The sequence below is a fragment of the Akebia trifoliata genome, chromosome 9, assembly GCF_017979445.1.
Source record: "Akebia trifoliata isolate Shusen 1 chromosome 9, ASM1797944v1, whole genome shotgun sequence".
In the NCBI taxonomy this organism is placed as follows: Eukaryota; Viridiplantae; Streptophyta; class Magnoliopsida; order Ranunculales; family Lardizabalaceae; genus Akebia; species Akebia trifoliata.
The window spans coordinates 1,046,517-1,071,871 of NC_141383.1; the positions used below are offsets into that span (position 1 = coordinate 1,046,517).

The window sequence follows — 25,355 nt, forward strand, 5'->3', positions numbered from 1 at the left end:
TTAAAGTTTCTAAAAGAACAAAAGCAAAAAAAAAAAAAAATGTGGATTAGATTAAAGATGTTTCAGAACATAGAACTTCGAACAAGTGATTTTGATGATAATAGATGCAAAATACACGTAGATCTACAATGTAAGTGCCCTAGTAAATCACGAATCCGAGTCTGAGTCAGTTATGTTTGCCAAACACAACTCATGCAATTCATTCAGTATCCACTCTTCTCCGGTATTCCCACCCAAGACAAGAACTCTAGTCCCTCCAACGACACACGTGCTATGACCCCAAGCGAACTTGGGTGGCTGCCCCGGAACATTAAGAATCCTCCACGATGGTTTCTCCTCCGAAGGGTCGAGAAGAAATATCTGAGAAGGAGAGTGTAAACCAGCAATGGAGCCACCAAAGATGATACTCCTACCACAAGGCATGCTTACTGCGACATGGTCAAGTCTCGGTGGAGGAAACACTGCACTCTGGCTTCCCACACTCGTGTATGCGCTACACTCCAATTCTCTCCATTGTGGCTTGTCATCCTCCAAATCGACTGTGTAAGCATCGCTTGATCTCAATCGTAATGGCCCACTCTTTGCAAGTCCACCAAACATAAGTATTTTTGTCCTTCCGTAAACCGAAAGCGAGTGTCCCAATCTAGATGGAGGTGCCCACGACGTAGGAACTTCTCTCCACATTGGCTTATCTATTGTGAGATCAAGCAGAAATGTGTCTGAGAGAAGTACCCCGGCGTGTGTGCATCCACCCGAGACAACCAATTTCGAGCCTTCAACCGTGCATGAGCTGTGCCAAGATCTTGGGAGAGGAGGAGCTCCGCCCAAGACTTCTTTCCACGTCGGCTGTTGGGCATCTAAATCCAATACAAACACGTCGTTGAGCAAACCTTGTTTCCCGCATCCACCGAATACAACCAACCAAGACCCATTCAAGCATGAGAGTGTGTGACCCCAACGCCCTGGTGGGGACGAGGTTACACTCACCCGACGCCACTTGGGATTCGCAGCATCCAAATTGAGAACAAACGTGTCGTCCATTGGTTGCATGTTAACTCCTTCCCCTCCAAAAAGAACGAGTCTATTTCCCACGGCACAAGCACTGAAATTACAACGTGAAGGCTCGACGCCACCTCCAACGGTTAGTTTCTTCCAACAAACTGCCTCAAGTGTGGTTAACTCTCTTGCCAAGCGACCCCAACCTAATCTCTTTGTTGTCAACTCCAACTTACCTGTCACATCTCTTCCCCATGCATTTTGACAAACCATCTTCCTCACATGCTCATTTTTCGTTAGTTGACGAATCCTTCGGCAAACTGATCCAATCGACGCGACATCCCTCGGTGTTAAACGTGACAAGATATTATGTGCTAAGACTTCATCGGATAGAAGAAGAATTCCACATGTATCATGTAGTTTGGTGTTCAGTGATTTTTCACTCATGGGTGAATCTCCTTCTATCTTATGATGAGAAGTCTGTTTGAAAACTGGATACGACACACGATTCAAGTCTATCTTTGCTTCGGAGAATACCTGAATACCAATGACATGGGTTACAATGCCATCATCGCCAAATATGGGCGTGAGCCGAAGCCTGTTTACCAAGGGAGTACCATCCTTCCTGAAGTTGAGGAGCTCACCTTGGAATTCTACACCTTCTTCAAGACATCTTCTGATCTCTAAAACAACTACGGGATCTACCGAAGGATGTCGCCTTTGTGCGTGTGGATCCCTATATTGTAAGAAACGACTGCAATGGAAGATTATTTAAATCAGAACCAAATCGTGTAAAATGACTACGACAACGTCAAGGAAAGAATCGATGATGGGGTGATAATTACAACAAATCATGAATGCACTCGAGAACATAAAATTTTAAACAAAAAACTATTGAAGCTTAGAATACTTAATAAATTTAAACATCTAAAAAACTGCTATAAAACAATGTGATCCATACAGTTATCCCAAAACCATGCCTCAACCATCTCCCTTTAATCCATGATTGTGGTAACAAATCTTGGACACCCTACCCCTTTTAGATTCAAAAACATGTAACTTTTGTATAAGAAAATTACATTTTACCCTTTCATTTTAGCTCTTTGCACACACCACCACCTACTGAACAAAAATTCAAAACCCACTTTCTTCTTTTTTTTCATTCCTTCCTTATTTCCTCTCCTTCTTCTTCTTCTTTTGAGTTTTGTGAGAGGTTAAATCAATGGACATTAGGTTTTAGAAAAAAAATTTCAAGTTATCCTATTTCTTTTACTATTTCGTTTTTTTTTTTTTTTTTTTTTTTGGTATTTAATCATGAAGGAAGATGGAAAAAACTACTATTAAAACCTCAAAACGACGTTTTTGAATCAGAGAACTTGCAAATTGTTTGACAATTTTGTTTAATAGGTTTAGATCAAACTTGTTTTAGCATTACCAAACAGATTCGGTATGAACCTACCAAACAAAACTTTTTACTCACGATTGTAAAACCGATTCAGTAGGTACTTACAACAAAACTTTCTCATGTGAACGACTTTGCCTCGATTGAAAGTGTTAAAATAAAAAAAATAAGTAAGATGAAAGTTTAAAATCCTTATTAAAATCTTTAGGTACTTAAAGTGTGTGCACTAAGCAATAAAAGTTAAAACTTAAAACAGATTTATTAAGTGTGTGCAAAGAGATATTTTAAAGTTGAGGTGGGTACCCCCAAGGAAGTGGCAAATAGACCCATTGAAGGCCAAGGGAGAGGAGAATATAATTTTGATACGTAGATCACACCGAAGAGTGGGCCCAAGTTTATATACCCAATATGCCACGTGGCACTTTTTTTTTTTTTTTATAAGAACCATCATCACCAAAGACTAAGATATGAGAGCTTCTATTAACAGACCAACTTCTTTTTTTAACTTACTACACCCACCCATCCTTTTTTGAAATTAAAAAGAAGTTTACATATAGATTGCTGTGTTATAAGTAAAAGTTGGTGTGCCAATAGAATCTCTCTAAGATATTTAGCTTACGAAATTGTAAAAAAAAAAAAAAGGACAATTAACAACTTAGATGATTTCCTAAAGAAAATATCTTCCTATCTCAACCGTTCATTAAGCCCCTAAGAATTTTCCAATGTTTCTAACCTTTTTTTCCCCCAAATTTGGTCCCAAAAATAAAAATAAAGAATAATAATAAATTAAATTTTACTTGTTAGAAGAAAAATTATTGAGTTTAAAGTTTGAGAATTGAGATTACCAGTTTCTACCAAGAACTTCGTGGGCCCGGTAACCGGTAAACAATTGAAAGACAGTGTTGACGTAAATAACCGGGAAATCAGGTTCCGAAGCATCAGAGACTATAATTGAAGGTGGTGTGATCGGGTACAACATCTCTGGTTTTAAAGGAACATCATCATCGAAATCGAACCTCTTCTTGTTGTTGTTGTTCTTCATATCCTTCCATCCCGGCGCATTTTAGCCTCTTCTTCCCTCCTCCTCCTCCTCCACTCTGTAGTCTAATTGTCGCTCCTCTTCCTCTCATCTCTCTCTCTCTCTCTCTCTCTCTTCGGTTGTTATGGTTGGTATATTATATACACAGGTGGTGGTGTTGCCAAGTGGGATTCCAACTTACTATATATCTTAGAAAAAAATTTAGTGAAATTTCAAACGAAACTGCTCTTCTTTTTTAGTCGAAATTACAAAAGTGCCACTTTTTTTCTTCTTTTTTTTTTCAAGGTTTTATAAGTTTTGATATCTGATATTGGCATCCCAACTTTTTACTTATTACACCTCAATTTCTTAAATTAATTATCACACCCCAATTTTAGATCAAAACACACTCTCCAAATTTTACAACTGTTTTGGCTCAAATCATAATTTCAACATTATAACACTTGTTCAAATAATTTCAGTAGTTATTTATAATTATGATTAGATTCATATACAATCCTAAATCCAAAAAACAATAATCTTAAAAATAAAAATAAAGAGTGAATCTCCATTTTGTGCATTGTTTATGACGAAATTTCGATTTTGGTACACTGTTTATTTTAATTTCTAAAATATGTTTTCATATTGAATTCAAAATTTTTATAATCTACAAATTTGTGAATTCGTCACTTTTATAATTTATGAATTTGTTGATAAAATATCAGTGATTTTACCTTATGAACAATCTCGTTGATAATTTATCAACGAATTTGTTGATTATAAAAGTAACAAATTCATTGGAAAAACATGTTTTGAAAATTAAAATGAGTAATGTGCTAAAATTGGAGCACACATTTTGGGGAAACCCCTTCATTTATTTTCTTAATTTTTAATTGGGGTGTTAAAAATAAAAGTTGGTGTGCCGATAACAACTCTCAAAGTTTTTGGTGTGCAAGACCGTTGGGATACCTAACTACATATTCAGGTCCTATTTGTCACATGGGATACTCCTTTTTGATTTATCATCATTTAAAGAGATTAATGCTACACTGACTTTCTACGAGACTACCCCACCATTGCGTTGATTGGGGGTGTCTACTAGTTGGTTTTGATTCGGTTTTAAGATATTTAGAGTCAGGGACTACTATATTTTTTCGATTCTAAAATAAGTGAAATCTTAACCTCCAAGAACAAGAAATGTGGCTATCTACCAATTTCGATTTTCAATGATCGAATAACAAAAAAATATTTTGAACCATTAAAAATAAAAAAAAATCAATATATAATCTACAAAAAGGTAATTATAAAAGCACCCCATGAATTAATAAGGGCAATCCAACTATAATTGAATTGTTGTCTTATAGGAGTTCAAAGTTTTGAAATGAGCTGAGTTTTGGTGAGGATGATCTCCTCAGCATAGAAATCATCCTCACAAAAAATCAGATTATTCTAAAACTTTTAACCTATATAAAACAAAACAATTCCATTATGTGTGGGTTGCCCTATAATCACTCTCTACAAAAATGTCAACTTAATTAAAATTTGTTCTTACTAAAATAACAATTATTGATTTTTTTTTCAAAAATGTAAATTTATCTTCTTTACAAGTAATAAGTTTTTAGAAGAAATGGCTCATTTTAAACTCCAATATATAGCTTATAAGAAAAAAAAATTGAAGAACTTACGTGTAAAATGTATTAATTTTAAAATCTTAAAAATCTTAAATCATTCATAATATAAATAAAATGACAAAATAAACTAGTTTTGTGCACTCGCAGGTACCTATTGGTAGAACCTAAAGGTTTTGATTCCTATCGATTCAGTTCCATTTTGACTTGACTCTAATCAATTCCAATAAAGAGGGAATCTAAACCAAGATTTTCAATTTCGATTCCAATTAAATGAGTACCCATTGACACTCCTAGTGTTGATGTGATGGTGTTCATAGGTTATAGATATTTTTCCTAAAGGTACTATGTTGTATAGTAGAGGAAAGGCGATGATTCTCTACTCAAACAGTGTTGTAGGACGTCAATGTTAAGTTACTAAGATAACTCCGAGATTTTATTTCTTCCTCTGCTTCAATTACTCATTCTCAATCCTCTTTTTTTTTAACGAATTTAGAAATCATCTAAAATTGGTATGAGTCATCTCAGTGTCAGGGATCTTTATTAATTTATAAACTCCCCTGACGATTGGGTAATATTTAGAATATAGGCATTTTTTATATTATGCAATATGTGCCAACAGATGTACATACAGTCTGCGTAGGATTAGCTGCTTCATTGAGATTTTTTTTTTTTTTTTTTTTGAAACAGAGAAGAGACCTAAAATCAGGATTTAAAACTACCCTCAAATATGAATATCTCATGTACCTTCTTTTGATTTGCATACCAAAATCAGGTCGATATAAGATCAATCTAATCAAGATTATGTTAGAACAAAAATTATTCCAATGGGCATCAGATCGTCTATCCAATCTTACTATTATGATCCAAATGAGAATCAATAATAATCACATTGGATATGATAATCTAAATATATTTTACTCAAAATATATAATACAAATTACATACTTTCTCACATTTTATCAAATCAAGACATAGTTGATCTAATAAACTTGATATGATAAATAATCTAATTGAATCCCTATGATATCAAATCCTTATCAAAACCCAATTTCTCAATTTAGATATGTTTAGGATCATATATATTTTCTTGAGATACAAGTGAAAAAGTATCTACAATTCTGAGCAAACCTCCACGTCAGCTCAGTGCTAAATGAGATGTCCTGTATAGTCACTCTAGCATTGTTTTATAAGTAAAAGATGGTGTGTTAAAAAGGATCATTCTACTTTAAACGTTCAAAAATATTAGAATGGCATTTGTGTAATTTAGAGAAAAAATAAGGGTGACTTTTGCACGAGATTAGTATTTAAATTAAAGTCGGTGCTTTGACCTTCACAGCCAGATATTTTGCGAAGAAAAATATCTAGGTCGGCCCGTCCACCTCATAACTGCCTCGTCACCATATATTTTTCAGATATTTGTCTCAAGATTTGTCTAGCAGCCGTAAGCCAGAATTATAACTATAGATCGATATCTACGGTAGGTCGGTAGTATTATCGTGTCCCAACAAAATCATTTTATGACAAAATATCTAAATGTCTGGACCTCATGTGTTTTCATTTTTCAACCATTTTATAATGGGTGTTGTTAACGTGTGCCCTAAAATGCATTAAATACACCTAAAGAACACAGGTGTGTGTTTTTTTTTTTTTTGGTCAAACAAAAAAAATTGGACCATTTTTTTATATTAAAAACAGATCACAAAGTGTATTTAATGCACTTTAACGTGTGCCCTTAGGACACATGTTAACAAAATCTTTTTATAAAATTTCACAAATTGAATGAAATTTATAAATAATTATTAAAAATATATTTTAAAATAATAATTATTTATTCTTTATTTTTTATCACCCAATTATTTCAAATTATTTGATATAACTGAAAATATAATTTAGCGTTTGTTCTTGGACCATTGCATGTTTATGGTCAATATGACCATTGGTCAAAGAGATTTGACTATTAGATCATGGGTCCAATCATAGTGACAAAGTTGGGGTTCTGGAATAATTCAACAAGAGAAAATTTCGAAAAAAAAAGTCGGAAAAACATCGGATTAAATATAAAAAAGGTAAAAATAATTATTTTAGGTATAAAAAATATATGTATTTTATATATTAAATAATAAAATTAATACTTAAAAAAAGGCTAAGATTTTTTGCAAAAATCATGATTTAATTGACAATTATTAAAATCGTGACTTTTTCAATTAATTGAAGATTTTTGTGACTATGGGTCCAATTGGGTTGACAAATCTCAGACAAATTATCCGTTGGTCATTGATATTTGGTGTCCACCTAAAAAATCACCGAAAGCAATTCAAAATTCAAATCATGATTGTTGAGGAAACAATCGGCGTGACTGTTTGGCTAGTCACCTTAATCTCTATATTAAAAAAGAGAAATAGAATTTTTTTTTTCTTCTGAAAATTAAGGTACTTAGGCCTCAGAATATCCAATAATATCACACTTGATGATGATTGAAAATTAAAAATTAAAAATAAAAATACTTTTACCGTTCTCCAATGTTAATAGATGCACGTACGTGTAGACACCACATTTTTGCACTTGCCTGATTAATCAACTCGTCAACCCGATCGCAATGATTTCCAATGATGGATATTTATTCCAATGCTTTATTTTGTTACTAGATATATTTCAGAAATCCTGATAAGGTATCTCGAACTAATAAAACTATAGAAATCGCACTACGATAGGAAAATATAACCCCAAAAATTTAAAATCATCATTTTTCAGACAAAAAGAAGTTTCACGATAAAAGTCACTAAAAAATGATCAAATTATCAAAATACTCATAATCTTAAAATGTCCCTAAAGCCTACGTTACGCTTAGAAAAACCCATTCAAATATATAAAACAACAAATCAAAATAAAATAAATTATTTCGCCAATTATCACAGAATTCGACAAAATTACTAAAATGCCCATCATAAAGTTCACGACCATTCTACACAAAAATTGCATAAATGACACAAACCAATATTTCCATTGAATTCCTTACGGAAAATCGATTATAAAACATCCTAGAACATTGAGAATCGATTTGAAACACAAAAAGTCCTCTCCGATGGCAAAACAGTAATTTTACAATTTTTATGATTAAAATTTTCGAAATTAATAAATAAAATATTAAATAATTAAAGTGAAACATTAATAAAATTAATTTAAAATTTTGAACTAAAAAAATCGATCAATCATGCACTTAGGCAAAATTGTTGATGGTTGCCAAGATATTTATTCAATGACCCCTCCATTTGGGGGTCCAAAGAATTAAAGACATAATAGAGGAGGGTTCTCAAAAAAAAAAATTAAAGTCAATCAAGTAAGACTAAAGTCAAAATCTTAAAGTCAATCAAATAAGACTAAAAGTCAAAATCCTAATAGAGTTCTAATTAAATAATAATTCTATTTAAAACAATCATAATTAAATAATAGCTCTATTTAATAGATTTTTAACTAAAATATAACTCTACCTAAAATAATTCTAATTAAAATATAACTCTAACTAAAAGAATTATAATTAAACACTAATTCTATCTAAACAAACACTTAAAAAATCTATAAATAGGAGCTTCCACACCCTATTTTTGTATCAAAAAATAAGTCCTAAAAAAAATAGGTAAAAAAAACTTCCCTAACCTCCCATAAACCCTAATTTTGAAGTCCCAACTCCTTACCTAACATCCATACCCCAACTTTAGCTAAAAAAACACCCAAAAATCCTTCTAAAATACTTTAGAATTCATAAAAAAAAATTAAAAAACTCACAGATCCAAGAAGAAAATACCTCAACTGGAAGATCAGAAATCGGATCCGATAATAGAACAAAGCGAGGAATATTGTACAAGGAGTTGTTCTATTAGATCTGAGGGAACAAAACCGTTGCGTTTGGAAAAAGATAACCATTTTTATTATTATTTAGGTCTTGTTAGCAATGTAATTTTATTTGGGAATTAGTAAAGACCGACGTTTGCCGGGCGAGGTTGGTGCCTAACACCTTCCAACCCCGTAACTTTATCCCCGAATTTAGTTTTTTTTTTTTTAGATTAGTTGTTTTATTTTTTTTAGAGTCAATATTCGGTTCCTAGACCGTAATAACTAGGTGGCGACTCCCTAATCTCAAAGGTCAAAAGTGGATCTGCGCACCCCGCGGATCGAGGGCGCTTTCAGTACGTATATAGAATCACACACACACACACACACACACATACATGATATATGAATGCACCCTTCTTACAAACCATCTTTTGCAAGTATGATGCACAATTTTTTGGTCAATACTTAAATGGATATTTTTGGATTACCATTTTACACACGAGTTACAAAAATTAATGTTTATGTAAGATTATTGTTTTTTATAATTAATTTAAGACATTGTTAAAATTTTCATATCAATTGTATAGTTTTACAACGTGTTGTCACATAATGAAATGTAAGGATATTTTTCTTAGTTTTTTTGTGCCCATACAAATCAATTGTTTTTAACCATAAACTAAGTAAAGTTTGATCATATTTGGTATAACTCGAAATTTATAATAAAAATAATATGATTATGCGATCATTATGTATTATGGATAACTAGTTTAAACATTAATTAGATATAGATGATTTTGTCCTAAGGTAACATTATAGGTGATTTTGGACCATAATAAGTCTATGGAGGAAATTCAAAAATATTTGATCCTTATAAACCTCGAATTTTGATAAGGACTAGGAAATGAGTTTGGGGATAACTCATTTTTTATGACTCTCACATGCACAATAATCCTTTCTATGGATTCGAGTTTTTTCATCAAGGCTGGGTAGTCTAATTGGCATGTGAATATGTGTTGGCACATATTGAAGAATCGTGTAGAAAATCATCTCAATTTTCTCCCACTAAATGTATGATTAGTCACATAATTTTAACCTCATTAAATGAAATTCTTGATGATTTTTCTATGTGTATTCATACTAATCCTTTAACCTAAGAATTATATGAAATTCTATGAGTTTTAATTATAATCATTTGATTCATAAAAAAGCTTGAGGTTTCATTGACCAATATACTAGACATTTTAGAGATCTAGTTAATCTCATGAGAATATCATAATATGTCAATATGGGATTTCACTGGATGACCATCTTCGTGGCTTCCCAATCTTGAATCATTCTAATATTTGAACGAACAAATAAAGATGGTGGATGGCAAAACTTTGATTAAATAATTTTTTGAATGTTTTTTTAAAAATTATAGATATTATATTATATTTTGTGTCATCTATTATATATTAAATGGTTAAGATGGTCGAAAAACTCTTGATGATCTGGATGATCTAATAAGATACTTGAGTGATGTAGAAGGATCGCAATATGATTACATGTGTGGGTTATTTTTCCAGTACACCATGTATCAGTTATGTGATAATGTACAATGGCGTGATGGTGTTTGCGTGATAACAATAAGAGATGGAATTATTTGATATAATCTTGATAATTGTTAAGATTAAAAACTATGCAAAAAATATATATATATATATATATATATATATTATTAATAATACAAATAATAATAATAATAATAAAATAAATGCAATGTCTCTTGCATGTCTCTCATTAAAAGTAACACATGGCTGTCAGTAATATTACGGGTTATTCCATAAACATAAAAATAAATCCAATGCATGCATTTGTACGAGACAATTTTCTAAAAGTAAATTTAAACTCTCATTGTTAATACATAAAAATTTATAAGAGAAATTTATTCATTAAATAAAATTAATTTATAAGTTATTAAATAAATTTATGTATGTATTTACACATGAAGTTTCTTACTAAATATAATTAGTTATGATCTCTACTATAAATACAAAACCCCATTCATGCATCCATGCAAATTATTTAATAAACGAATAGCATTCGAATTATATCATGCAAGCATGAAGTTGATTCTCTATTTAATGACATCACATCTTTCATGTGCATGCGTGTAAGAAGTTTATTAAATAATATCAACTTCTAAAGTATTTAACAGAGAATTTAATTCTTAATCTCGAACTAGTATAAATAGGGGACTTACTTATTCGAAAAACACAACTCAAGCAATAATAACTTATTATCTATAATCTCTTAATTTTATTTAATATTTTAATTGTTGAAATACATCCATAAGTATTCGGTACATTAAAATTTGAGAAATCTGGGGTGAAGATCCATGAGTCTGGAATTGCGAAAGCAATTGGGATTTTTTGTACCTCTATTTATCATATTCAAATTTGATTATCGACATATAATCACAAGATACGATTTTATTTTTATTTTATACTAACCTATACTGTGTAGATTGAGAATCTTCGACTTGATCCGCAATGCATATATTATCACCTACAATTTTAGAATTTTAAAATTTTAATTAGTGTAAATTACTAACTGTTATCTCATTGTACTAGTAAAGACATGCATGGTATCTTTTCTTAGGGACTAACCATATAGTTGTTGACTACCAAATGGATTCAATGGACCATGCTAGCCTTGTCCAATCCATAGTGGATTAGACTTGTGATTGAGGATAATGTGTCTTGATCATTTTTTGGTTTGGGCCAACCAACAAACAATTTCGATAAGAAAGTGAAGTAGTTTGTGGTATAGGTGCAACTTGGTCTGGTTCAAACTGAGAATCGAATCAAACCAATAGCTTTGGACTGGTTTGATTTGATTTTGAACAAATTATGGTTAAGTTCCAGGATATAAAAAAATGCAGAATTGGTCGATTTGGTTTGATTCTCAATTCAAGGCTTGTATAGATCCGAACCAAATAAATGAATAAGTATATATTAATGTATTATGGGTAGGTGCATAAAAGGTAGAGGATGATTGATATGTTTTTTTATTGTGCTTATTGCATAGTAGTTAGACATAAATTAATGACTTATTATATGAGATATTTCATGTGTATTATATTTATTTATTTTATTAAAATATATGATGCTCTCAAGAAGATGTATAGGATGGGTCGATTTGATTTGGTTCAATTCTATAGGTAATTTGGTTTGGTTCAATTCTGGTTCTTATTTAGAGGAATTGACTTAGGTTGGTTCGATTCCAATTTGACTCTAAACCAAACCAAGTTGCACCCATAATTTGTGGTATCATTCGTACTAATTCATGGAATACAATGAACCCATACTAACCAATTTTTAAGCCAACCATTATGGTTCATTGAATTTTGTCACCATATTTGGTCAACCAAATAGTGAAGATATAACTTTAAAAAATAAAAACACATTGACCATGCTTCTTAATCTTCCTTCTTCAAGTGTGCGTAGCAAGCAAATATATAATTTTTTTCTGTTTAACTCTTAGACCTTTTAAATTGGGAAAATTACTTAATAGTCTCTAGCACTAGCTTTTCATTCAATTTAGTCATTAACTTTTGCGGGTTATCAAAATAGTCTGTTTAGTAAATCCTTATTTTCAAAACAATCCCTGAACCTCACTCTAGACATTTCTCACGATTGCAATGTCAAAATTGCCCTAACCATTAAAACTCGCTATTTTCATCCAAAAACATTGGATTTCCAGCATTCCAATCGAGTTTTGAAAACTCCATTCCGATAAAAAGACTTTGAGAAGGAATACGAAGTCATTTTCAAGGATTTTTTCATACATTTTGAAGATGTATGTAAAAAAAATTAGGATTTTTTCAATTTTTTTGCTTCATTTTTGGATGAAAATTGATGAAGGATGGTTCTTTTAATTTGAAATCATCTGTGCAAGTCGTTATGTCAAGTTTTAAGTCGATCTTTCCATGTATTTTTGTTGGAAAACTTGAAAAAACAAAAATGGATGGATTTTTCAGCGTCAAGGTCAATAATTTTTATTTTTGAGTTTAATATTTTATTGTCGAGGTCGACATTTTTTTTTAATTATTATTGAATTCGACAAAAAATAAATTGGTGAGGTCAACAATTTTTTTAAAACATGTCGACGTCGACAATAAAAATATTGAACTCAAAAATAAAAAAAATTTGATCTCGATGTTGTAAAATCGACCCGTTTTTATTTTTCCAAAATTTTTCAACTAAAATAGATGGAAAAATCGACTTACAACTTGACATAAAAGACTTGTGTAGATGATTTCAAATCAAAAGAATCATCTTTCATTAATTTTCATCCAGAAAGGAAACAAAACAATTGAAAAAATCCTTTTTTTTTTTTTTTACATACATCTTTAAAATGCTTTAAAAAAACCCTTTGAAAATAGTTTTTTCTTCATTCTCAAATCTTTTTTATTGGAATGGAGTCTCCAAAACTTGACTACGATGTCAGAAATCTAATTTTTTTTAGACGAAAATAGTGAGTTTGAATGGTTAGGGCAATTTTCACATTTCAATCATGAGAAATGCCTAGAGTGGGATTCCTGGACTATTTTGAAAAGAGGGATTTACTAAATGTATTATTTTGATAACTTGTAAAAGTTAAGGATTAAATTAAAAGAAAAGTTAGCGCCAGAGACTATTAAGTAATTTTTCATTTTAAATTTTACAATTGTACTTTTATATATATATATATATATATATATATATATATATATATGGGTTGGGTTCCTACGACCCTTATTACGACTAACATTGCGACACCGTGTTTTGTCTTATATGGGCAAAAATGTTTGGAATGAGCTGATTTTTTGTGAGGATGATCTCTATGGTGAGGAGATCATTCTTGCCAAAAATCAGCTCATTATGAAACTTCTAGCCCCATGTTTACAAGTTGAAAAATTTTAGACTGTCCAATTTTTGTAAATCAATTTTGATGGGGTTTGAAGTTTTGTAATGGGGTGATTTTTTGCAAGAATGATCCCCTCATCACAGAGATCATCCTCACAAAAAATCAGCCCATTCCAAACTTTTTTTCCCATATAAGATAAAAACGGTGTCGCAATGTGAGTCGTAATAAGGGTCGTAGGAACGTGACCCTATATATATATAAGAATCCGTAGACACATAAAGCTACAACGTTTTTGTCTTATATGGGCAAAAAGGTTTGGAATGGGCTGATTTTTTTGTGAGGATGATCTCTATGGTAAGAGGACCATCCTTGCAAAAAACCAGCCCATTATCAAATTTCTAGTCCCATGTTTACAAGTTGAAGAATTTTGGACCGTCCAATTTTTGTAAATCACTTTTGATAGGGTTAGAAGTTTTGGAATGGAATGATTTTTTGCAAGGATGATCCCCTCACCACAGAGATCATCCTCACAAAAAATCAGCACATTCCGAACCTTTTTAATCATATAAGACAAAAACATTGTAACTTTATCAATAGCTTTATGTGTCTATGAAACCCGACCCATATATATATAACCAAGTATCCCTGTAGACAGCGGACTAAGCCCATTCCTGGGGCACATGCAACGCACGCACATCACACACATAGGGTAAGTGAGGGTGTGCCCTCGTGAGTGGGCCCGAGGAATTATTATTCATACTTGGTATCAAACTCACAACCTACAAATTTTGACCACTTATTGGTTCAAAATTGCCATTGAGCCAACCCCTTAGGGGCCTGAGGAATTATTGCTCACGCTTGAATTATATTTATATATATGCACAAGATAATTTAACTAGGGAATCGAAGTAACAAACATAAGCGATCGAAGAAATGAATTCTCTCTTTCTAATCTTATAAAAAAGTTTCATTCTGATATGTTGAACCGCAAACCCAAATTCAAACAGACGAACCATGTAACATAGATTTCTAAATTTTATATATATAATACCTTTTATTTGATAAAATACTACCCTAACTAAATTTTACTTAACATGATATGTTTTCACCCAACTATGGTATGAGTTTAGAACTTAAGTTTGTTGGGTTGCAGACGATTCTTAAAGGTTTCCCATGTTAAACCCTTCTCAATGTACTCGATATTGGAGGGATTAAAAGGACCTTTAATTCGATCGATAGATGTAATAACAGCCCGGATAGGAAGAACACTTCTTGATGGGTCTGGTGAAGTTCTGTAGCTCAAGCAAGATGAAAACCCCTGAAATGTTACACTGAATCCCACATTTAGAAAAAGAAGAAAAAAATTGTCAAAAAAAAGTTTAAAAAATATTGATATTTTCAACCTTTAAGTAGCTTTATACATAGAAGTTAATATTCTATTCTCTCTTGTTAAGATGTTCTCGTACAAGATAATGTTGAAGTAATATTAAAATGTACATCGTGAGAGACATTTCTGATGTGGATATGTGTTAAAATCATAGATGTTTTCATTGAGATCTCACTATTAACACTCTTATCTCAATGAAAAGCATCTATGGTTCTGACACACATCCACATCAGAAATATATCCCACGATGTACATTTCAATTTTACTTCAGCACATCTCTTACATATAATCCCAATCAACTTATACCATTTAATTACCATAATAATCTGAAAATTACCCTAAAAAAAAAAAAAAAACTGAAAATAGGGTCTTACAACTCCACACAATAAAGATATTGATAATGGATTTGCCCACTTAATTTATAATGTGTAAGATCCAATTGCTCTAGAGTGATGAATTATATTATCTTATGGTGTTTGACTTCCACTCATTAAATTTCACATGACATGGCATTCCACTCATGGAAGGATTCCTCCAAACTACTTATAATATAATATGAAATTCCACTTATGGTAGGATTCATACTGATTTGTAGAACATGAGACTCCACTAATGGCAATTCTAATTGACATGTAAAGCACAAAAAACATGAAATTTCTCGACTGATAAAGCATGAAATACAAACCAACTTGTCCTATGTGAGTGGATAAAATAGTATTTTATTTTGAATGGTGATAATATGACTCTCCCACGTGGCATACACTCCATGGACTCTCCTGACGTGAGGTGTGCCAGAATCATAGATTTTATGCCTCGGGCTACACAATCACGCATCCCCATAAATCTGTGTAGTTGTGTATCCTGATGAGAGAAAATCCAGGGGTCTGACACACTGACATGTCAGAGGAGTCAATTGAGTATGCCACAGGGGAGAGTCAGGTTGACACGACTACCTGAAAAAAAAGGTTGGGTTCCGTAGACCCCCATTACGACCCCCATTGTGACACACCGTTTTATCTTATATGGGAAAAAATGTTTGGAATGGGCTGATTTTTTGTGAGGATGATCTCTATGGTGAGGAGATCATCTTTGCCAAAAATCAGCTCATTATGAAACTTCTAGCCCCATGTTTACAAGTTGAAAATTTTTAGACCGTCCAAGTTTTGTAAATCAATTTTGATGGGGTTAGAAGTTTTGGAATGGGATGATTTTTGGCAAGGATGATCCCCTCATCACAGAGATCATTCTCACAAAAAATCAGCCCATTCCAAACATTTTTGCCCATATAAGACAAACGGTATGTCACAATGGGGTTCGTAATGGGGTCGTAGGAACCCCACCCGAAAAAAAAAATTGCATTTTGATGTTTGAATTGGTCCAACACAGATCTCGAGAGAATGATTGACACACACATCCCAAGATATATATTGGAACCATTTAACGAACCATACCACATGATATTAATTGATTGGGGACTCTGTCCCAAGTGAGAAGACTCCCAACTAATGGAGTGCCTACTTATTTTGGTGAGTAATTGAATAGAGGCCAACTAGCCTTACTAATGTAGTAAGGATTTCACCCTTACCAAGGGTCCTTGTTCTAACCGTATGACATCTAGAAATATGATGTGATGCTTCTAGGTTGTAGAGGACAAAATTCTATGAACTTTGAAAAAGAAAATATTCAAACAAATTACTTTTCACCATTTTATTTTAATTTTAAATTTGGGAGTTAGGTGAAAGTTCGATAACCATCCATTTCCAAAATCTTGGATGAAACCCAAAAGAAATGGTTTGTCGATTATTATTATTTATTTTATCTGAGTTTTTCAATGAAATCTTGATGGCTATGGTTTTGGATTTCTATTGTGGTAAGAATAATGTTGAAGTGACTCAGACTCTAACCTCATATCACACTTCTAGACGTGAGTGTGTATGGGAACCATAGATGCTTGTCATTGATATACGAGTGAAAAAACATCTTTAATTCCTAAGTCAAGAAGTGTGATATGAAATTCTAGCTTAAGGTCACTCTAACATGACTCTTGTGATAATCCATTTGAGCATAACAACCTTTAGTGAGCTTAAAATCTTACAAAACGAACTATCAGATCTCAATACTATGATCCAAATCCGATTAGACAACAACTGGATGGTCTCGGATTAGATCAAATCCGATTTGATATACAAATATAAATGAACTTACATATATTTAACTAAAATATATAACATAATTTACCTAAGATTGAGAGATGGTTGATCCAGAATCGATCCAATAGGTTATCAAATCAGATCCTTATAAAATCCAATTCCTCGACCCAGATAGAAGTTATTAGATTAAAACAGATCAGGTTTTGGGTCTAATTTTATCCATTGACAACCTTAGGGTATGTTTGATTGCACATGGAAAATAGGGTGGAAAATCAATTTCCATGGAAAATGACATTTTTCAAGTGTTTAATTGCACATGGAAATGGAAATTCATTTTCCACCCCATTCAAAAAGTCCACTAAATCATGGATTTCATTTTCCCACCCATATAGGTGGGAAAATGAAATCCACCTATATTTTCTATCCTCAATTCTTCCCTACCACCACCACCATTATACTAACCTCGTCGTCGTCGTCATCACCGTCGTTACCGTCGCCGTCGGCTCCGTCTCCAACCACCTTCTCTCTCTCTCTTCTTCTCCTTCTTCTCCATCCCTCACCTCTTCCACCACCACCACCACGTTCTCCCCCCATCTTCCTCACTTACCTCCGTCACCGCCGCCACCTTCGTCCCCACCGTCACCACATCCTCCCCCCTCCCTCTTCCTCGTCATCTTCTTCTTCCGCTCCCCCTCCTTCTCTTCTTCTTCTTCTTTTTTCTCATATTTTTCCATGATTTTATCCAAGTGAAATCAAATAATGGAATTTGATTTTCCAACCCTACCTATTTTCCACAACTAATTTTCCATGGATTTCAAATTCCATGGAAAGTGACTTTCCATGCAATCAAACATACCCTTAGTTTCATTTTAACTAAACAAGAAATTCATGAGAGGTTTTCCAATCCATTTTCTTGAATAAAATTAGAAAAAATATCTCATTATTTACCTCTTCAAAAGAAGTATATTTTTATTGTTCTCTTAAGATGTGTTTATTTATGGAGAAAATGTATATTAAATAGTTTTTAAAAACTCGGATTAGATGTCCGTCGAGTTGAGTTAACTTGGAGGAGTCAAATAAAAATATATTAATTTTATAAATATTTGAAAAATAATTTTTAATATTTTAAAAGATAAAAATATTTATTTCAATTCACCACAAAGAATATTACATAGAGTCGTGTTGGAGTGACCTCATTTCATACTTCCTAACGTGAAAGTGTGTAGGAACCATTAGAGGTGCAACTTGGTATGGTTCGGTTTGATTTGGTTTGAGGCCAATTTGGAACCAAACCGACCTACATCGGTTCCATTAAACGAGAACTGTAACCAAATCAATCTAAACCGAGTTAAGGTCGGTTTGGTTCGGTTCGATTCTATGGGTTGCCAATATCTTAAAAACCTAATTGAATCAACACATTTTTAATAAAAATTACTAAATATGAACATGAAATTTCATCTAATGAGTCATTAATCCATCCATCAATAATAATAAAAAATCAATAATGTATTCATTAAAAAAAAAACGTCAATAATTTTTCTATCAATTAAAGAAAGTCATTAATCCATCCATCCAAAAAAATGTCATTAATCTATCCATAAGAATAATAATCAATTTATTCATAAAATATGTGTATATATAGTTTGTTAAAAAGATTAATAATATTTATTTATAATTGTATTAATATAAGAATTTGATTCTATATTAGGCATGAACCAAGAACCGAATCAAATTGGTCAGTTCTCTACTTTGTTAACCCGGAATTGAACCAAAGTTCATTATAAACTAAATTAAATTATTCAATTTTGTTCGATTCTCAGTCTAAACCAGACCAAGTTGCACCTCTAGGAATCATATATGCTTTTAGACTCGATGTGTTGCGACATGAAGTACAATGTTGAGGTCACTTCAGCATTATTCTATTACATATAACCAAATAACTCAGTCAAGTTTCTTTATCCGAGTTCGATGCATTTTCAAACTGACCTCGCCGAGTTGTCTTGACAGTTTTCTGAGTTGACTCAATTGAGTTTGGAGGTTGAGTCAACTCGTATGGACTTTCAAGTTAACTAGGCAAGTTTTACCACTAGAGAAACATTTTGCAAAGCAATTAATGTTTAAAATAAGCAATTCAAACACATTGATGGTTACCTTGAATATCAGTACTTGGACTTCTTGTTCATCCACCATTGCTCGAACCAAAAGGGCCTCGTTCATGACGGACTCGCTGTACGATTCCAGCATAGCGAGCTCGGAATTGTGCCCGAAATCTTCATCTTCATTTTCTTCTTCTTCTTCGTATCTAACTCTTCGTCTAGCAGCCAAGCAAATGTATTGAAGTCTGTGGTTTTGGAGCTCTAAATCAGCAACTCTAGGTACAAAAGAAATGTTAATGTTAATTGGACATAAAGGAGGTATTTTGTTCGAAACAAGGGGTAAAATTGGCAATGGAAATAGTTTTTTCAATTCTCCATTCTTCAACATAGCTAGAAGAAGAAGCAGACTTCATATGGCCCTCAAGACTTGGGGACTATATTAGGATAAGGTAAGGTTTTTTTAGGGTGATTTAGATATGCCCCCTTTGTTTTGCTAAACATTAGAGATACCCCCTTATGTTTTGAAAATTATGGCATACATCCCTTGACCCCAGTCTTTTATATATAGACTTAGAGGAAAAGACTTGAGCACCCTCAACTGCAACTTTTAGTCAAACCTATATTTTTCTTCTAAAAAAATCAAATTTCTTCAATCTCTAGTTAAAAAGCTGAGACTTTTCTTCCAAAAAATCAATCATCTTCAACATTTAAATCACAAGGCAAGATATAATTTTTGAGGATGTATAAAATAAGGAATTTTTGGGTTGAAAAATCTAGGATTTTTGTACAAAGAAGGCAAGGTAGAATATGATGGATTAAAATAAGGTTAAATAGATTAAAGTTACCCTAGAAGTTGAAGAGCATGAAGATGACTCGTTTTGAAAAGAAAAAAAAGACAAATAAGATTTTTGCAAAAATTAAAAATGATGGGATTTTGAGTTTTTATCTAGGGTTTTATGTAAAGGGTTAGTTATAGGTAGAAAACGATGAATTGTATATTAATTAGTTGAGTAGATATACCATGGAGGTTAGCAAATTGTATATGAATTGTATTTACAAATAATTAAGAACACAAGTCTTGAGAAATAGTCATGGTTTCAAAACTCAGTTTGACATCTCGTCTCATTCCTAGATGCGATCAAGCTATCTCAGACAAGCCAACTTGTCTTTGGTGAGATACACCATTTAACTTGATTTAAAATGATTTATTCATAAATATTTTAAATGAATATAATTATAAATAAATATTTATTTATTTAAATGAGGTAGATTAGAAGATGCTTAGTCATAAAATCATGTTACATTTATATAATAAATATTTAAATTCTAAAAAAATAATTATTTTAATCAAAATATAAAAAATTCCAGTTGACTTGGCCAAATTTTACTAATTCAGACAAGATTTTATGAGTCATCTCGTTTATCTTGCAAGATTTCAAACAGTTGAGATGACATGTCTATCTATCTCATTCATGGATTATATTGAGCTAAATCGGGCAAGTCATCTTGATCTTAGACAAGATTTAAAACTGTGGAAATGGCTTTATGTAATGGATAATATGCATTGATTGTAAATGGGTCAGGCCAATCCGGGAACAATCTAATATAGAAGGATTAGATTCATTTTTAGTTTATTTTATTGATAGCTTGAATCAAACCCAATCTATGGTATCATCACCCAAAGACTTTACGGGCTATTATGATTCAAAGCCCATCCAATAACAGTTAGATCGAGTCCACATCAGATCAAATTTGATTTTGTATATATAAAAAAATACTAATAAACATTCTTTATGTATATATCGTGGGTATCCCCACCCTTCAGGTGAGACTCATCCCATGGTCACACACCCCGTCCCCTCAAAAAGTCCTTCGTGCAACTTGTTGAGTCAAGGGTCAACCAGACCTTGGAGGTTGACCCTTAAGAACTCATTGCTTCATGGGGTTTCAAACTTAGAAGTTACTTATTTTGTTTCAAACTTAGAAGTCACTTATTCTATCAAACTGACATCACCTTTTAATCGCCATGAGTTCAAGGGAGAGTATTAGAGAATGAAGATAAATGCATTGTAACTAGGTGCATATAGGTACACCAAATCAAATGTTTAAAAAGACTAAGATAAAGATTATCATTAGAAAGATTTGATTTGATTAGATTAGATTAGATTATCTGGATTTTATTTTTATTTAAAAATGCTTCATTTTTTATATAAACTTTATTAGGACTAAGTGTTATTTTTGAAAATTCAAAAGATTCATTTTAATCTAAATCTTCTATAGATTGATCTAAAACCTCATTTGAATTTTACCTTTAATTTTTCTATCCATTGGAAAGGTTCAAAAATGGGTATATTGGTGCATATTATGTATGTATAAGGAGAATCCACAAAAGGAACAAAACAGAGTGTAAGATTTACGCCTAGAAAATTCCTTGAAGTGGTTATTTTCATTATCTTGCTCATATTCTTCGTAAGGATAAAGATATCAAAGAATATGTTGCCCACATATTATCAAAACTACATTGTTTAAAGTAGAAGTATACTTTTGAAGCATAAATTGAAAGTAGCATTTTTTTTTTAATGGTCGGGAATAGTGAACTAACTAACGTAAAAAAAAAAAATGCAATCTAAATTGTTAAAACATAAAATCTAGCTATCGAGATTATACTATGGATACATGTCATATCTTTGGGATTCACCTGCCTGAGATGACAAGACTGACTGGGTTTGCTTCTCGAATCTCTATATTCCCCTTTATTAAAAAGATGACTATTTAACTGTTGAACACATACCGGGTGGGATGGTATGTGTAGCTTGTCAAAGGAAAAAAAAAATCTTTGGGATTTATGATGTATTTACCAATTTTTTGTGTTTTAATTGTTGGGATTTGATTTTTTTTTTTTTTTTTTTTTCGTATTCGTGTGACATTGAAATTGACATCGTTTAAGACATTTGGTGTGAATAGAACCATAGATGCTTCTCACTTGTATCTCAAACGCGTATATGATTCTATAAACGCATGGTCTTGACAAGGACTAGTCCCAAGGCATGTGCAGGTGCTCATACTAAGTATTGAACTCACAACCTACGAGCATTAACTGCTTATCTGTCAGAAATTACCATTGAGCCAACCCCTTAGAGTTGGGATTTGATATTTTTATATGATACTTATTGTTTAGAATAATGATTTTCTAACTCCCCCATGTAGCATACTCAAAATACTCTCCTGATGTGGCATGTGCTAAAACCCTAGATCTTTTTCCTTTGGGATGCACAATTGCACATATTTTATAAGGATGTGCAATTGTGTATCCCAAGGCATAAAAACTATGGTTCTAATACATGCCATGTTAGGAGAATATTTTGAGTATACCACGTGGGAGAGTCAAATTATCACGACTTTATGAATTTAGAGATTGCATTTATCAAATGTTGAAAAATAAAATAAAATAAATGTATGTGCTTTATGAAATTGGAGGTAACGAGAGCATATTCATTCAGTAGGCCCCATTGTTAATGATGATGAGGTTTCCTAAGCATAGTTTTAAAGCTCAAAAATGCGATTCGACTTGACTTGGATGTAAACTGAGTCAACTCAACTAAAAAACTCACAAGTTAACTTACAAGAGCAAAATATATCAATTTTATAATACTTGAAAGATAATTTTTAATATTTTATAATGTATAAAAATATTTAACAAACAAATAACTTGATCAAGTTTTTGCCCTGACTCAATGTATTTTTAGTTGACTTGATTAAGTTGACAAATTGACTCAAAACAGTGCAATTGACTAAATGATTTTGAGATGACGAGTCACCTCAAAATCCAATTGAGTCAACTCAACAAATTTTAAAACATGATATTAGACCATGTTTGGATTGAGAGAAGTGGAGAGAAGAGAAACTGGGGATAACTTTGAAACTTTAAAATATCATAAAAAAGATCTAAGGGCAAAGTTAGAATTATAAAATATTCTATAAGGATTTCTCTCCTCTTCTCTCCAATTCTTTTATCTTCTTTCCCTACTTAACAATCCAAATAAGAGAAATGGAGATAAATTCATTTATTTTCTCTTCTCTTCTCTCCATTTCTCTCAATCCAAACATAGCATAAGGGGTGGACAAACATGCATGGCGTAAAAATCAACCAAATGAGTGCCACGTGGCACTTGAACCATTGTTAAAAGTTGAGCCCAAGTCTGTCTTATTTTTCTTGTGGGCCTTTAAACTAAGTTTAGACAAATCATTGGGCCCAAAATGTAGTCAAACCTGGGCACCTTAACACCTCCATTGATAGAGTAAGACTTGGGATCCGACCCGATATGAACCCATATTTAACCAATCCGATTCGTAAAAGCATGACCATATGAAATATGGGTTGTTTGCTTATAACTATAGCCGAATTCTGGCTTACTAATCTTGTGGGCCTTTAACCTAAGCCTAGATACAGCCCTTCGGCCTAAAACTGCAACCCAATGTTGGGTCCATTAATACCTCTAACCGTTAAAGCATAAAACGGGTTAGAAATACTTGGGATCCGATCCAATAAGCACTAGAATTTAACCAAATCTGACTCTTAAAACCAGGATTATATTAAGTATGGGTTGAAAGTGTATCAGGTTAATGAATTTGGATTCAAAAAATGAAGTTCAATGCAAATATTGGACTGATCGGGTTTTTTACTGCATCATAATAAATCTATTTTGAACCGTCCTTGTCTGCCCAAAAACATGTGAGTAGGAGTGTCAATGGGTACCCATTTAACCAAAACCGAACCAGAATTGAAAATCCCGGTTCTAGTTCCCTTTATATTGTGACTGATTAGAGTCGGGTCTAAAATAGAAACAAACCGATAGGAATCAAAACCATTAGGTTCTATCACACAGCTATTTGGAATCAGAACCGTTCGATTTTATTTCACAACTATTCGGAATCAATTTATTTTGATTTTTTTTTTAATACTATAGATTATTTAAGGCGTTCTATTATTTCAAAATTAACACATATTATATAAAATTCTTTAATTTTTCTTATAAATTATTAATTGAAGCTTAAAATGAGTTGTTTCTTCTATATAAAAAAAATTACTTTTAAATAAGATAATTTTAACCTTAAAATAGTTATATTTAAATAACTATAAAAAGAATTAAAATATTTTAAATGTGAAATGAGACATTTTAAAAGATAGTGATGAACTTTAGATACAAGATATGTTAAAGTTAGTCCTACATTGAAAAGTATGTTTAATTGCATAAATAATTATAGTATTATCGGATTTAGGTTAAAATTAATTGATGTTTAAGATTTATCGAATCCAAGAATAAATAGTTTGATTTTAAAAAAAAAATCTAAAGAGTAAATGATAAAATGAAACAATTAGAGATTTGTGAAATTGAAGTTCATAATTGATCAAGATTGAGGTGTATATTTAAATTTTGAGGACAAAATTTCTGTAATGAGAGGAGGTTGTAACGCCATAAAATTTTACTACGTATATCGAGGAATTAAGTCGATTATATTGACTTGATTTCTTATTTAATTTAGAATAAAAATATTAAAATAAATTCTAGCATTGTTGATTTAAAATAAGGATTTGCTAAAAAGAGACTTTGATAAATGAAATATACAATTCGAGAAACCTTATTATAATTATGATTAAAGAATTAGAACATTTAATCAAAGTAAATAAAAGTTAAAATTTTAGTTTTAAATTTATTATGATTTAAATTCAAAATTCATGCATCGAAATGTAGAATAATTAATTTTATATCTTTTATCTAATATTTTAATATTATGAAATAAAAATAAATGAATTTGGGTGAGTGTAACAAGAAAATCAATTTATTTAGCAATTTGATTTTCATAATAATTTTCGTAGATTTTTTATTTTAAAAACTAATAAGACGTCCAATTTTGAAAATGTATTTTCATTATGTAATAATCTATAAAAAAAA

At 31.8% G+C, this 25,355-nt stretch overlaps 2 protein-coding genes across 2 annotated transcripts; both read right to left on the bottom strand.

The window, feature by feature from the left end:
* Positions 1-26: 26 nt before the first annotated feature.
* FKF1 (flavin-binding, kelch repeat, f box 1) lies at positions 27-3,570 on the bottom strand. The gene is given in 3 exon segments (XM_086453046.1): positions 27-1,750; positions 3,244-3,411; positions 3,413-3,570. Coding segments are annotated over 3 exon segments (1,887 nt in total). The 5' UTR covers positions 3,529-3,570; the 3' UTR covers positions 27-147.
* An 11,129-nt stretch (positions 3,571-14,699) lies between these two features.
* Positions 14,700-19,820, bottom strand: LOC147393987 (uncharacterized). The gene is made up of 2 exons (XM_086454907.1): positions 19,457-19,820; positions 14,700-15,086 (listed from the first exon to the last, which is right to left on the bottom strand). Exons 1-2 carry the CDS (start codon positions 19,787-19,789, stop codon positions 14,895-14,897), a joined length of 525 nt encoding a protein of 174 aa, XP_086311033.1. The 5' UTR covers positions 19,790-19,820; the 3' UTR covers positions 14,700-14,894.
* Between the last annotated feature and the right edge of the window lie 5,535 nt (positions 19,821-25,355).

Coding starts and splice junctions, on each gene's coding strand:
- LOC147393987 (XM_086454907.1), bottom strand. CDS start 19,789: ATGTTGAAGAATGGAGAATTGAAAAAACTATTTCCATTGCCAATTTTA. Junction 15,087..19,456: donor TCCAAGTACTGATATTCAAG/GTAACCATCAAT, acceptor GTAACATTTCAG/GGGTTTTCATCTTGCTTGAG.